Source organism: Aythya ferina, assembly GCF_964211825.1.
Source record: "Aythya ferina genome assembly, chromosome: 4".
NCBI classification, from domain to species: Eukaryota; Metazoa; Chordata; class Aves; order Anseriformes; family Anatidae; genus Aythya; species Aythya ferina.
The window spans coordinates 60683008-60698171 of NC_140300.1; the positions used below are offsets into that span (position 1 = coordinate 60683008).

The following is a 15164-nucleotide window of genomic DNA, read 5'->3' on the forward strand; positions in this document are numbered from 1 at the left end:
GCAGATGCTCAGCACTTGTTGATTGTATCTGTCAGAGTTATGCTTATGAGACTAGCTAATTTAAAAGTGCAATTAAAATCTGAAAATACCTTCTGGAAAGGGCAAATGGGATTTGCCTTTCTGAAACTGTCCTCTTGATATAACTGAGTTCATTTAACCCTTTGTGGCATCAAAAGTTAGGAGCTTAGAGATAAAATACTTCGTTTGTGAGATTTAAGTTTAACAACGTTTCGTTTTTCTCCTCCTTCTCATTGTTACAGAAGTTGTTTATCGTAGAGATAGGGATTAATGTGGTACTGAATGTTTGCAAAATCTGGGTTTGTAAAGGTACATTTAGGAGCATAAGGTTAGGATACTTTTAAGTCTGCATATGGTGTCTTATCAGATCAGATAAGATATTACGTTTACAATAAGTTTGCATTATTTTTTTTAATCATTATTTATTTATTTTGATACACTGGAAAATACTACCAACAGCAATGATGGGTTGTCATTATATGGTTCTTGTTCACTGGATGGGGAAAAAAAAAAAAAAAGACCAAGCATTAGATTTTGTTCTTTGTTATGTTTGTTCAACTTCATTGTAAATCTGGAGCTTTATTAAAACTTGGGGATGAGGAAATGTATTGTGTATACATGCTAAAATGCTGTGTATAGTAAACCTGTTGGCAAAAATCTCAATACCTTTCATCTAACCCAAGATTTCCCTTATCTTAGGTGATAGAAGGCTCCACTTCTTTTTATGCACTTCATGATTTCTGCCTATGAAGTGAATTTAGAGAGAATTTATCATTTGTTCTGTTCTAAAATGTGTAGCAGTAATTGTGAAGAAGCTTTTCCTTTAACTTACTTTTATTATTTTTTTTTTTCCTCTTGCTACTTATTTCTGTCCTATCAAAAGTTGTATTACTGAAATGTGAGTATTAAATCACGGAATAATTGTATGATCTGAGATCAGTCTTTCTTACCTGTGGACATAAAGAATAGTGTTGATTGTATCTGTCATCTGTCTTGTCAATTTGATTTTTTTTTTGACATAAAGAATAGTAGTGAAATAAAGACATAAAGAATAGTAGTGAAATTGAGAAATTTCATGAGACTTGTAAGTGAAAGGAAACAACCCAACAAATGGATATGTATTTTTAATATTTCAAAGCCGTACATATTGTTTAGTGTTAAGGATCTTTTCTTTGTGGTTAGTCTGTGCCTGTTACACTGAAGAAGTATTTTTCTTTGGAAGCAACTAAGATACTCAGCCTTGAAAAATATACCTGTGAGTGCTTTTTCTTTTGAATTAAGATACATCTGGGGTGATATGTCTTGGAAAACAGGTATGAAAGGGTGAGGTTTAGACACTTGAGAAGTAAAAGTGAGTTGACATACGTACGTTTCTCTTCATTTTGTATTTTTCTTTAGTGAATCATTAGACACAGAATGCTTGCCTAGAGTTTCAGGAAGTGATAGGAGTGATAGGTTCACAGTAAAATATTTTTTATATTTATTTCACTAGAGCAAAATGCCCTCATGTTGCATATGGTCATTTATTTAAGATAATTTATTTAAGACTTGAAAGATTTGGGGTTACTTTATTGTATTATAGCACTCTTTTTTTAATGTATTTTTTCCCCTCATACCTTTCATTTTCTTAGTGTATCTTCTCAATATTCTGAGGAAACCTCTGTACACAGAAAATAGTTAGAAATGACCACAAGAGCATGTAGTCTGACCTCCTAGTAAACAGCTGAGTTTCTTTCACAGTGGTTTAAAAAAAAAAAATCAAATTGACAAAAGACAGATGACTGAACTATCACTGTAGTGAAGGATAATGACAGATCAAAGGAAATGTGTGATGGTTCACACTGAAGAGCGGGTATGCAAAGAATAAAATTTCTCAAATATTTTTCTCAAAAAAAAAAAAAAAAGTGGGGAAAAATCAGTGTTGTTTTTTGTTTTTTTGTTTGTTGTTTTTTAACTTCTCCTGCCCAATCCAACCCTCTCTTTCTTCATTCTCAAGCCTCTTTCAACATATGGAATTGAATATATTTTTGTTAAGGTGAAGAGGGCAATATCTTGGTTATTTTCCTCAGCACCACACCACTGCTTGCTCACTCTCCCCAGGTGAAAGGGGGAGAGAATCAGAAAGGTAAAAGTGCAAGAACTTGTGGATTGAGATAAGGACAGGTCACTAGGGAAAGCAAAAACCATATGCAAAAGCAAAGCAAGAGAGGGAACCTATTCACTGCTTCCCATCAGCAGGCAGGCATTCAGCCACTTCCAGGACAGCAGGGCTCATCACATGTAATGGTTTATTGGGAAGATAAATGCCATCACTACCAATGTCCCCCCTTCCTCCTTTTTTACCTCAACTATTATTTCTAGGCATGATGCCATGTGGCATGGGATATCCCTTTGGCCAGTTTGGGTCACCTCTCTTGGCTCTGTCCCCTCCCAGTTGCATCCCCAGCCTCCTTGCTGACTGGGCAGCACAAGAAGCTGTAAAGTGAAACATCAGTGTGCTACCATCAAAAATATGAAACACAGCACTGTGTCAGCCTCTATGAAGAAAATGAACTCTACCCAGCCAAAGTCACAACACTTCCTTTGATTTCTCTAATGGTCTGTGCTTATATGCATTTTTCTAATTGGTGGATCGTCATTAAAGAATCCAATTTTATTGCTAAAACTTGCATTTGTCCTGAATCTGTGCTCTCTGGATAGACTGTGGTGTGTTTGCTTAGCAGAACTCATCTGTCAAAGCCTGTCACTACTCTCAGGAGACGCCACATCCCAACTCTTTTTTGTTTTCAGTCTGCAGCCTGTTGTTAGCCCAGTTTTTAGGACCTTCTTTCCTGTATCTTCTGTCCTCTGTATAAACAAGTATCATGCTCACCCTTCTGTGCATCATGAAGAATATGAGTGAATGAATTTATTACAGTTTTGATCTGAATAATCGATTGCATGTGTAATTGCTCTACAGAATACCTTACGTATGTAATCTCAAATTGCCTGTTTGCACAATATTAATCACATTGATTCCAGCACTCTACTAATTCTGCCATAAAAGGGGAGAAACAAACAAAGAAACAAACAAAAAACCCATATGGGTAATGTTAGTTATGCAGACAAAGAACAAGTACCTTGTGTTTTTGCAATTTTGTCAGGGTTTCACCACTCACTGAGACAGTGATTTTATATTACTGAAACAGTTTAGGCAAAACATTTGTGTAGGGTCTTAAACCAACTAAATGTATATGCATTTTGGTGATCAATGAAATAGGCAATAAATGTGGAAACTGACATCATATAATAAATACAATAATACTGTTTGTATTCAAAGGCTATGTTAGGACAAATTATGATGCTTACCATTGCTGAATGGACAATCACTGAAATTTAACTCAGAGATACTCTTCATCTCTTAAAAGCTTCCTTTGTTGTCATTGCTTTTAATTTATTTATTTATTTTTTTTAATTTAAAAGCTGTCCGGGAAAATATGCAGAGATATGCAAAAATATGCACTTTGATTTTTGTAAAATAGTATTTGAAAACAAAATTTCCATTTCTCTAGAAATAAGCTCAGTAAAACATAAACATAGATTTTTTTTCTGAAGAAAAATATCGTAATTCCAACCTATTCTACTGTCATGTATTTATTTTTAGTATGTGTGTCTTAGATACTTGCAGCATGAGCTTAAAAGAGGCTTCAATGCATTTTGTACAAAGGCTTCAACAAAAAAGGCACAAATCCAGTTCTGCACCTTGTGAAGATATGTACTTTTTTTAATGGCCTTTGCATGGAAATCTTAAAATAATGGTAGAAAATGACAGGAAGAGATTTCCAAAAGCTATTTGTTTTGCTTCTGCTACAATATGGCTTTAACTGTTCATCATTCTTCAGAGATGTGTATCCAAAAAGTTTATAAAAATCTTCATGGATAGGTGTTACAAAACCATACAAAATTTTTCTGTTCTAGTTCTTAGAGTCAAAATGCTCTACTAATAATGACCTGATTCTCAGTTTCCTCAGTTTAGGTTCATTGTTTATTATCTAATTTTCAGTGGATACAAAGAAAGTGTTTTCATATTTTAAGATTATTATTGTGTGTGCCTCTTTAATTTCTCTTCTCCAGTCTGAACAACACCATCAAGTTTTAGTATGTTTAACATGTAACTGCATTGTCCGTTGTTGTGTCTCTTTCCTTGCTTTGCATCTCATTGATCTCATGGGCATCTTCCAGCTGCCTATAGATTTTTTTTTATTATCTATTCTGGTATAGATTTTATGGTATTTTAATAGTTCAAAGTAAGTTGATCCTTTTGCTATTATTTTGTCTTCTAAAAGATAGATACCAATTCTGCCTTTCTAGTTTTCACCTTTGCAGTTTGCCCTCATCCATCCTTTACAAAGACTGTGTAATATACAGCAAGTATGCTGTGTAACTGGGAACCACACAGTAAAAACTAACGTGGTAAAATGTGACTGGTTCAGTAGAAAATAGCAATTTGTGCAAGGTATCCAACGGCTACGATATAGGTATGCATATTTGTTTATTATTAATTTGGTCTCCTGAACCACGTGCATCCCCGATACACATGTAGTTCAAAGATAGTCAAAAGAAAGCTATCTTACAAACTCTTGCTTTTAGGTCTGTAGGCTGCTCAATGTTGATTCAGCAAGCTCTAGAGCATCTGCTCATCCACTTTGTGGAGATGACAGTAGCACACTGGTGTTCTCATGCCTTCAGTGATTCTGGCACCTCAGGTCTTTATTTCTATGAAGAGGCAGTGTAGATGAGAGAGGATATTGCACAGTTTGGATGGATGGAAATGAAAATTCCTGGGGAAGACTGTCAGGAGATGGAGAATTTACAGAGGCAAGAGAGCATAGCTTGAGCATAGTCCCTTGACTATGAGCTGTCACTATGGCTGCGGATGTGATGACGCTGAATATTCTATTAGACTAAAGAAGTTGATCCTGCCATTGGGAAGGAAAGATGAAAAATGGTGTCAGTATTTATTAAAAAAAATAATAATAAATAAAAAAAAAAAAAAGAAACAAGAGCAACAGATGAGACAATTCAGAAAAGTACTAGTGAAAGTAGAAAGTAGAAAGTAGAAAGAGGAAAAAGAAAAATATATTGAACTATAGCTGGTTTTTGTGTAATACAAAAGAATTAAATCAGGAGCTGGGGGCATCTATGTGAGCTGTCTACTGAGCTCAAGACCTTTATTATTTCAAGTAGTATGGGAAGCAGAAGAACATGTGAGTTCTCTGTGGTTTGAGAGTATTCTGGTGGTGCATGTGCACTTGTTACTTGCTGTGGGACTTGCTTGTGCTGCAGATCACGCATTGATTGGGACCTTTCTGTTCCTTTTAGAGACTGTTGCTGCACTTTGAACAGAACTTCTGGTTTAATTTCGTCCAAAAGGAATTCCCTTCACATGCAGAAAAACTGCCCCACAGTCTGAGCCAACATGGAGTAAGTGGGGAAATGAGGGATTGCCGCACTCAACTGCTTTGAGTTATGTCAGTTTTGTAGACACGTTAGCTAATCATTTATGGCTTGCAGATTTTGGCTACCACAGGATAAGATTCAGTTTACTCAGCTCATTTGAAAATACCTAGCTTATACAAGTATTCTTAAACCCTTTCATCCCTTCAGCCCTTCCCCTGCAGGATCTTAATCTTTATCATTTTATCAATGGTACTCCAATTAAAGCAGGGAACCAATTATGTTGACCTTTTGACAGAAGAAGAAAATTGAAAAAGAAAAGGAAAAAAAAAAAAGAAGGCATCAAAAATGTTGATATTCTTGAGTATTTATCAGGAGCTTTTCTTCTCCTTTGGGTAAATGGGTTCATTAAGGAGCTACCACTCTAATTCTTTTTTCCCCTTAGGCAAGTCTCCCAGGAGATCTTCTGAGAGTCCTTTTACCGAATTTTGCCTTCTTGAAATAGATTGCCTTTAGTTTGAGTTATTTCCTACCTAATCTAACTTCCAAGAATTCTATCCTATTGTGAGCAATCTCAAATGCATTACCTCTTAATCTTCACGTTCTTAGCTGTTTCTTTTTTATTAATTAGGGACTGGTTCAGTACCTCATAGTTCTTTTCATGGAAGTGTTTCATGAGTTTCTTTATCAGACTGTCTGCTTTATTTGGAGAGAGTGTCAGTATCCTATATTGTCATTGAGAACAATAGTGTTCTGGACTACTTTTCACATAAATTTATCATCCGTTTGGTCCTTCAGGTCTGGGAGGGAAATTATAAAGTGACACCATAATTGACTTATATTTTGTTTATAATTATTATTATTTATAACCATTTGCACTCTTTTAAAGGCAGGAAGACAGAACTTATGATCTCAGAACAAGGCCATTCATTTAAGCTCCCTTACTGCTTGTTCTCAACAAGATGTATAATATGAATTTGAATTCTTGAATCTACTTGAATCTCTCCATAGATTTTTTTTATTATTATTTCTGTTATTAAAAATGACATGAATTAATAATAAAATGGCTGGTGAATTTTAGTATAGTTGAGTTTTAAATATATTTAGATTTGAGAGGACAGTAGGTAGTTGTGGTTCTCATTATTCAGGGTGTGGCTGCTTTTTCTCCAGTGCTGGAATAGGTTCCTCATTTGCTTTTAGTGACAGGACTATTGGCTGCTTCCCTAATCAGGTGCTTCTCTGGAGGGTGTCCTGTTTGTTCTCCATTACTGGTACTTCTGCACTCCCTAGCAGCTGGCCACGTTCTTTTTCACTGGAGGTCTTTATGCCTGGCACATTACTGATGTCCTTTTAATCATTTGGAATTTTTGACTTCATCATTTTGCCTATAGATCTCCTACCAGTTTACTAAAGTATATTTGCAGGGATTGTTTCATTCCTGGTATCTGTTTTTAGGAGTGCATAGGTCTATGTTCCTTTAGAGCATAGACTGTGGGTTCAGTCTGGGTTCCAGACTGAAGCTATATGGACACAGCTTCAGGTAGTCACTCTGTATCCACCCAGTATCTTCATAGTTAACCACTGAGAAAGATATAATGACAGAGATAACTCTGATGCTGTCCTTTTAAAGGGCTGAATTGTGGTACTGAACTATGCTTCTTATGCCTTCTCCAGTCGTTCTCTTAAATTACCCTGTTACAAAAGTCAGCGGGATGCTGAACTGTTAATTCACAGATACATAGTTTTCATGGTCCTTCAGTGATCAGGAGTTTAGCCATACCATGGGAAGTTTGTGATGCAAGAGAATGCACTATAATCCATCAAAATGAGGCAGTAATTTATGTATTTATTTAATGAGTCATCTTAAAATTATTTTCTTTACAAGACTTCCCCCACTTGGCAGCACTGTTGATAGCTCAGCATGGTAAAAAAAAAAGAAAAAAAAAAAAAAAACAACTCTGAGAAGCTATTTGCAAGGATTTGGTAGATCTGTTGATAGTTGTGGTTATAGGTTATAATACGCTTCAAAAAAAAATAAATTGTAAGATAGTTATGATTTTTAATCCTTTTGTGTTAAAGAGAAGAACTTGAAGCTATCAATTACGAGTGTTTTCATGAGCAGGTGGTTAGATAAAAGGAAAGTTATTTTCAAGCAACTTTGTGGTATTTACTGCACTTTCATTTCCTTTGCCCTGATAGCAAGAGATGGATCTCTGCAGCAAGCTACTTTGCTCTTAGTCTCATTTATTTTATTGAGCGTATCAGTAGAGCAAGGTGTTGCGTGTTGAAAGATGTGTGGTGGCTGTTTTGGAAAATATGCAGTATTTGTATTGGAATACAAAGTATTGTTTATAAACCTAGACACTATGAAGACTGCAATGTTAGATAGCTATATTTCTTGAAAAGTAAAATTCTGAAACTGTCGAATTTATGCAACATTTTTTTTTCTTACTTGAAAATAAATTCTGCAACGATAGTAAAAGATTGTTTATCCTGACTTGAAAATTGATTAATTCTGATTGTTTTTTTCTGTATTGTGAGTGAATAAGCAGTATAATAGCTACTACTTACTGATTTTTTTTTACTTTTTTTTTTTTTTTTTCCAACAAGAAAAGCATACTTGGTGAACATAAGTTCCAGTCCAGAGAATTACTGAAGGATGTGCTGGACTATAGGCACTTTGATACCTTAGCTGTGTTTGCTCATTAGTTTATTGTAATTTAGGCTCATGCATAAGTAGTTTCTGAAGAAAAAGAATACAGAGTAACAGTACAATAAAATTATCTAAGATAACATAGGGTAAGAAAGGACCTTTTTGATCATTTCACCTAGCTGATACTTTAAGTAATGCTGAGATGATTGCATTAACATTGTTAGATTGTATCTTAAAATTTCTTAGGTGGCTTGCCTAGCTATTCTCAACAGATGGATTTCTTTGGGTTCTATGATCTGAATCAGAGAATATTTTAAATCTAGGACTAAGATCTACGGACAAGAATACTAACTTGAAAGGTTTAACTTAAAATAGTACTCAGTCTCTTATGCTGAAGCCACATGGATTTTCTGGTAAAACTGAAAGTTCTGTTAAGACAAAATGTCATGGTATTAATGGTATGGACTTGTGGAATTATTTCTTTATTTTCCAATAAAATTGTCATTATTTATGCAAGCTGGATTGCCAGCTGAGAAGAAGGCAATCATTAGATTAATGTGGTATCTACATTTATTGTTTCTAGTTGAGTCAAGGTAAGGAGAAAAAACAAGTTGGCCTTATGAGATACAGAGTAAATACTCTGAGTACAAAAAGGAGTTATTTTCCAGCAGGTTTGTGGAATACAATCTTCCAATTCATTTGTTCTGATAGAAGGTATCTGATTCCAAGCACATCATAAATCAATAATAGAACAATAGTGCAAAAAAAGCAGGTATGCTGGAATAAATATGTGAGGTAATGCTTCTCTGCTTAGCTACAGTAATTTCCTATGTTCATATGTTGTGGTTGTTCTGGTTGTTTTATTCTGGTTGTTTCATTCTAAGACATGGATGAACTAAAGGCAGACAGACCAACAGGAGGCATTATGGCTGAAAAGGCCATACAAGGAGCTGCAATGGACCTTGATAATTTAGTCTAAGCAATAATCTGGAGGGTTAAATAGAAGTAAAGTGGTTGCATTACAGCATTGGAGGCTCAGGTTATGGGTTAAGAAAATATTTTGAAATGTAAAGATAGCTTAGAAAGTACAATATACCTAAAAATATATATATAAAAATAAATATATGTATAAATATATATCTATATATAGATATAGATATAGATATATATACCTAAAATACCTAAAGAAGGTATACAATCTGTCTTTAAGGAAAAGAAAAAAAAAAAGAAAACCTAAGCCATTATGTCAGGAGCACTTAAGCTATAGCTGAATTTTCAGTAGTGCAAGACAATAATAGCCTTTTGCAAAACCTTTCAAATAAGTCCACTACTTAATTCAGTACATGATTTATAAAGTTCTGAATGGGAATAAATGCTGCTGAAAAGGTCCTTCCTTTCTTTCTTTGCTGCCCCAGTTCTTCCAGTACTGTGATGCACGGTCCAGAATTATTAGGAAGCTATGTAAGTGGAAGTGAAATGAACTAAACTTGTACTAGGGATGGGTGAATATTTTGTCATAGCTTTGTTTCATAGAAAACAAGATTGAAATAATTAAAAAAAAAAAATACAATCTTTGCGAGAAACATTATTCTTTAGTTATACATGTAAATCAAAATATATGGATGTAGAGGAACTGGCTCATTCTCTAGTTCAGTTGTCTTGAATGTCTTCTTTTCTTCTGATTAGCCACCCTCTTTTGAAACAGTTCTGAAGTATTTTTAGGTTTAAATGAGCAAGAGCACATGGAGTTTAGTGGCTCAAATGTTGAAAGTTTGCTCTTGTCAGACAGTGAAAGGCAAGTGCAAAAATAAGAAAACCATGAGATCCCATCAATATGCAACCTATTTTGTGTATGTGACTGAACTGTAACACATTTCCACCCAAACCATAAATAGTATTTTTAATTCTCAAGTTATCATTAGTTTACCATCAGTCTAACATTAGCTCAGTGTAAGGTCTGGAATGTAAAAGTGCTAAAAATCCTTTGCAGAGACTCCTAGAGAAATGGAAGAGCCTCTGGTCTAAAATTTTAATTGTAAGCCTCATGCATACAAACAAACTTTAGCAGTGTACAGATTTAGAATTGTTTCATAAAAGTAAATATTTGTCAACAAAGATGACCTCTATTGTACAAATAGCGCATTTGTTTATTGTCCTTCAATGTCAGCATGCTAGACAATCTGTAACTTTTCATTGCTCTTTCTGAAGTCAAGCAACCACTTAGTTGAGAGGAAAAAAAATGGGGGGGGGGGGGGAAGATAATATGTGATTACATTTTCAGTACGACTAAATTAGCTTCTTCAGGACATGGTGTTGAAATTACAGCCAAGCCTCAAAGGCACGGAAGGAGGCTGAATAACTGTGCAATTTATGTAGACTAAATAAACACATGCATACACACACATCCAATAATTTATTATTAGTCTAATTAAACCATTAGCAGTCTTGTCAAAATAGTATTAGTCCAGCTAGAGTAATACCCAAAACATGCAATTATTAAAGCTTGTTCACAGTAATGATACAATTAAAACTGACACCCACTTCTGCTATCCAGTCTTTATGCTGGTGTTTGGTTCACCCTTCCCTGTGTATAATAATGAGTCATTATCATTCTTCAGCAGAAGCAGTATGGTGTTGGTGGTGGGGGTTTCTTCCACCTTGCTCTTGGGTCCATCTTCTATTATTTCTACATTTGCTGACATAATTCAATTGCTTCATTATTTTTGTTTTTATTTTTTTCTACAGTGCTTAAACTATGTATTTTAGCCAAGTAATGAACTACTCATCTCACTGGGATCAGTACAGTTTAAATATGTTTTCCAGATTGGAAATTAGTTTAAAATGATTTATAGTATATTTATTACTTGAAAACTTCATATGTAGAAAGGAAGAGAGAAAAGATGACAAGTAGAGGAAATAATGCTTCTGGATTTACCACATCTCAGTGTTTATCTCTGGAAGAAAGACAGACCTTCTGCATCTGTTTTATGTTCCTATTTACCTACCTTTACCTAGTTTCTGGTGTTCTGTAACCAAATCTCCATAGACCTGGAACCTTTCTAGCTCTTACTTGCTAATTTTGCCAGTGATTACGGTGGGAAAACAAACAAACAAAAATGCCATTCCCTGACCCTATTTTATGCTTCTATTTTATCTACATGATGTATGGAATTTTAAGGAGTGCACAGCATTTTCTGACTTGTTAAAGATTGATGCTATGAGTTTGAATTGGGATGGAAATGGCTTTATGTTAGTCTGACTACAGATTAACTCAATCATAGAATTTTCATTTTAGTGACAGATCTGTGCTGGCTACCAGAGTCATTGAGAAAATTGTTTCATTTCACTGCTGTCTTCATGGGTTTGCAGCAGTGTGTGGGAACACAACAAAACACCAGACCCTTCGTGTTACTTTTCACTTCAGCTGTATTACTTCACTTCAGCTGCAAGTGAAGATAAAAGGGTTAGGAGTTTCAAAGCAGAAAGGGCTGCAAAATGAGATGATGTTCCATGTCAGCCTTAGATGATTAAAAGATTTTGGGTGATTTGTGGCTTTTTAATACTTTACCTATTTTGGAAAATAGTTTAGATGGCATAAAAATCTTGGTAGACTCATTCTGGCACGTTGACGTAACAAAACATTAAAGAAAATAATAAAACAGAGTATGCTTCCAAGTAAAGAAAAGAAAGTTTCATGTCCAAAAGCTTTAGCGATGTTGGCTTTCTGCTTTGCTTTTTGTTTGTTTGTCTTTTATACTGATTGGTCTAAACTTCCCATCCTTCTCACCACATAGTTTCTATCAAAACTATTAAATTCTACTTGATTTTCAACAGGGCTGAAAATCTTAAATAGTTGAAATGTTGGATGCATGGGGGGAGAGAAAAATGGCAGTGTTAGATCCTATATTTCTCTGTATTGTTTAAGAACAAACGGTTCATAATGTATTGTTAAAAAAAAAAAAAAAAAAAGAAAAAAAAAAAGTAAGAAGATTGTACCTTAATCTGAAATATGATGTGAGGACAGACCATGTGAAATTCTGTCTTTTTCATATTATATCGAAGGACACATCAATGTACAAAAGAAAAGTGACATAGCTATCCAGGCCAGAAAACAAAATCAACTTTTGAGCAAGTGAGATGCATTTGATCCTATTAGCTGATCTAGAGAGGTATGTTTTCTGTTCATATAAGCACGCATAGACTTTTATTTTCATTTCAAGTTTACTTTCATAACTGAAGAATCCAGGCTGTGCTTTACATGTTTAAAAATCATAAGGTTACTATCTATTCAGAATATTCTATTTCCACTTAGGTTGCATAGTAGTCTGACTTTTATTCCTTTTTAACAGCTTTTCCAGTTAAAATCTCATTGTCAGTACTGCCTTCCCACAGATTGTATAGGTTTTTTTCCTCAGTCAACATGTATCCCTCAAACATTGTTGCACTGTACTATATATTTCTTCCTCAACTCTTCCCCGATGATATCTACTGCTGGCTGTCATTTACAGTCTTGGTTATTATTTTCAGCAGATGGATGAAGGCAGATATTTCCATCAATCCAGATTTTTGCCATTCCAGTGCTTTTTCCTGGATATCTTGCTATCAGCTTACAGTTACTGATATTCACAGTTACCTTTCCTTGCAAACCAGGAAAACCCCCCTCTGTTTTCACTGCTGATGCCTCTACCATTTATCTGTTTGTTTGTTTATTTACAGGAATGTAGCTGACTACATTTTTTTTCTTTATACATCCATGCCCAAACACCATTTTCCTCCAGCTGGAATTGTGCTCCAGCTCTGTTTATGGAATACAGCCTTTTGTGTGTGTGTGAACACAATACCAATAATTTTGTCATCTTCCTCCTAACCTTTCATGTATCTCTTCCATTTTATCCACAACGTGTCTGCTAGTGTCTTTATATTCCCAGTTATCCCCATCATGCTCTCTGACCCTCCACATTATCTGCTTTTTGTACCATAACAGCAAATCCAGTTTTCTTTTTCTCTGTTTCAATGTCTCACTGGTTTCATTGTTTCAGCCACCTTTCTTATAATCTCTCACCATCTTTTTTTTTTTTCTTCCCCCATTTGCATAGCACATTCATACACTTAATGTTTCATCTGTGCTATTTCATAGCACTGCAACCATAACATCCAGATTCCTTCTCAAGTTTAGCCTCTGCAAAAATGCCTGCAATCATTGAACATGTATTAATTTGTTAGTACTTCGGGTTTAAGTACTTTGTTTAAATACTTTTACTTTGTTTAAATGTTGTTTTACCCTTACTGCATGTTTTGTGCAGTGCTTCCCTCTTCAGACTGTGAGCTTTCAGACAGAATTTCTTTCAGACAGAATCTGGATTTAAAAGATCTCTACGTTATAAGAGTCCTTTGGTGCCTACTGACTATCTGTTTCATTTGAGATGCATGATAAATTACTGGAGAGTCTATCAGAACTCTGTTCTTGACTCAATGAGAGTTTTAATTCCTGAACTGCAGTATCACACTCTCCTTCTTGTTCTCTCCAGGCCAGGAATATTGAATTCTCTGATCTTTAGTAGTAGCATTTTGTGCCTGGCAGTTACAGACGTTCCGCATAACCAGATGTAGCAACATATTGGATTTGCCTTTTCAGTTATAAAATGTGTTTATATCTGCATCAATAAATCGGTATCTATTTCATTTTAAATATATATTCGCTGCCAAATATGCAACATGATTGTTGTCTTTTCTCAGGTTACTTTATCCTATTATGATTTTGTATGCTATTCCTATAGCACATATAAAAAAAAACTGGGATTGTTTAAATTTAGAATTAATGGGCATTAGTGCGGATTGTGCATGGAAAAGCAATGTATGATATCTTTACCTTACTTTCTTCTCAAAAATAGCCACCACTGTTTCATATCCCACTCTGTTATAAAAAACTCAGGTATTTGTAAGCTTTCTATATAAAACCATTTTTATAGAGATCTTTTATTTTATTTTTTTAAGTCAAAAAAGCATCTTTTTTTTTTTAAACTATCATTTCTTTAAGGAGTATTATTTGATAATTCAGTTGTCAGTTTGATGCAAATAGCATTTTTGCCAGTAAAAGTAAAGCAGTTCTTGGCTTAATATAATCAATTATAAGCTTTGCTAAAGATTATATGAACTCTTGGAGCTAAATTTCTGCTAAATTTAAATTTTTCTGCTAAACGTCTGCTAAATTTCTCTTGGTGCCACAACAGTTTAACAAGTACATTCTGTAGCCTTAGCAGTAGCTTTTGTTATTCCATATTTTGTTTACTTTGGAAATATTTATTTATTTTTTATTTATTTATTTTCTATATTTATTTTTATATTATTTTTATATTATTTATAGTTATTATTTATATTTTTATGTATGTATTTATTTTATTTACTCTGGTAGTTTCTGGCTGTGTAGTCAGACAGCTAGGCTCATGCTTTCATAACTGACATGTGAATGCATGATTTCCAAAAGTATGTTCTATACAGATCTGTCATAGCTTGCAAAGCAGTCTCACACTCTGTCTTCATTGTGTTTGGGAAATTATATCAGCTAAATTGCATTGTGTAAAATGCAAATTATTTCTTCTTTTAAAGTGCTAACATTATCAGAGTTCTACTTCAGATACTGTGGTATCAATCAAATACCAGCCATGTTGACGTCATTATTTGCTTTAGACAGGGAATAGCTACAGTGGCTACAGTATCTTTGAAAAGTATAAATGTGTTTAATTCAGTGCCCTCTTCCAGCTCCAGCTATAGCAGCTGGTGACACTGCCATCCATCTGCGCAGGACTGCCCAGCAGGTGGAGGTTACTAGTTTCGCAATTCAGCCAGCAGTGAGAAATGCAAGTTCTCACTGTTCTGCTGCAATAGAGCTAGTAATTGCTTCTAAGCATTTAATCAGCAATTAGGTTACTTTTGCTAATTTTGCACTTAAGTAGATCAAGTTGAATTCCACTGGTTGCACATCTTCTGTCATAAATATAGTAATAGACCTCTAGGGATAATAAGTTTTGAATCTCTCAGTGTGCAAAGTGATCCTGTC

General features: G+C 34.6%; 1 protein-coding gene across 12 annotated transcripts in view; it reads left to right on the forward strand.

Annotated features, from left to right (window-relative positions):
* SGCZ (sarcoglycan zeta) overlaps window positions 1-15164 on the forward strand; it is a 449004-nt gene that overhangs the window by 303816 nt on the left and 130024 nt on the right. For 10 of the 12 annotated variants that reach the window (XR_014692796.1, XR_014692797.1, XM_084518527.1 and 7 more), the window contains exon 3: window positions 5380-5481. The exons of the other annotated variants lie outside the window; for them this stretch is intronic. Coding sequence is in view for 8 of the 10 variants with exons in the window: in XM_084518527.1 (XP_084374653.1) it covers window positions 5380-5481 (102 nt within the window). In the remaining 2 variants the exon portion in view is untranslated. The remainder of the gene's footprint in view (window positions 1-5379; window positions 5482-15164) is intronic. 12 annotated transcript variants of the gene reach the window in all.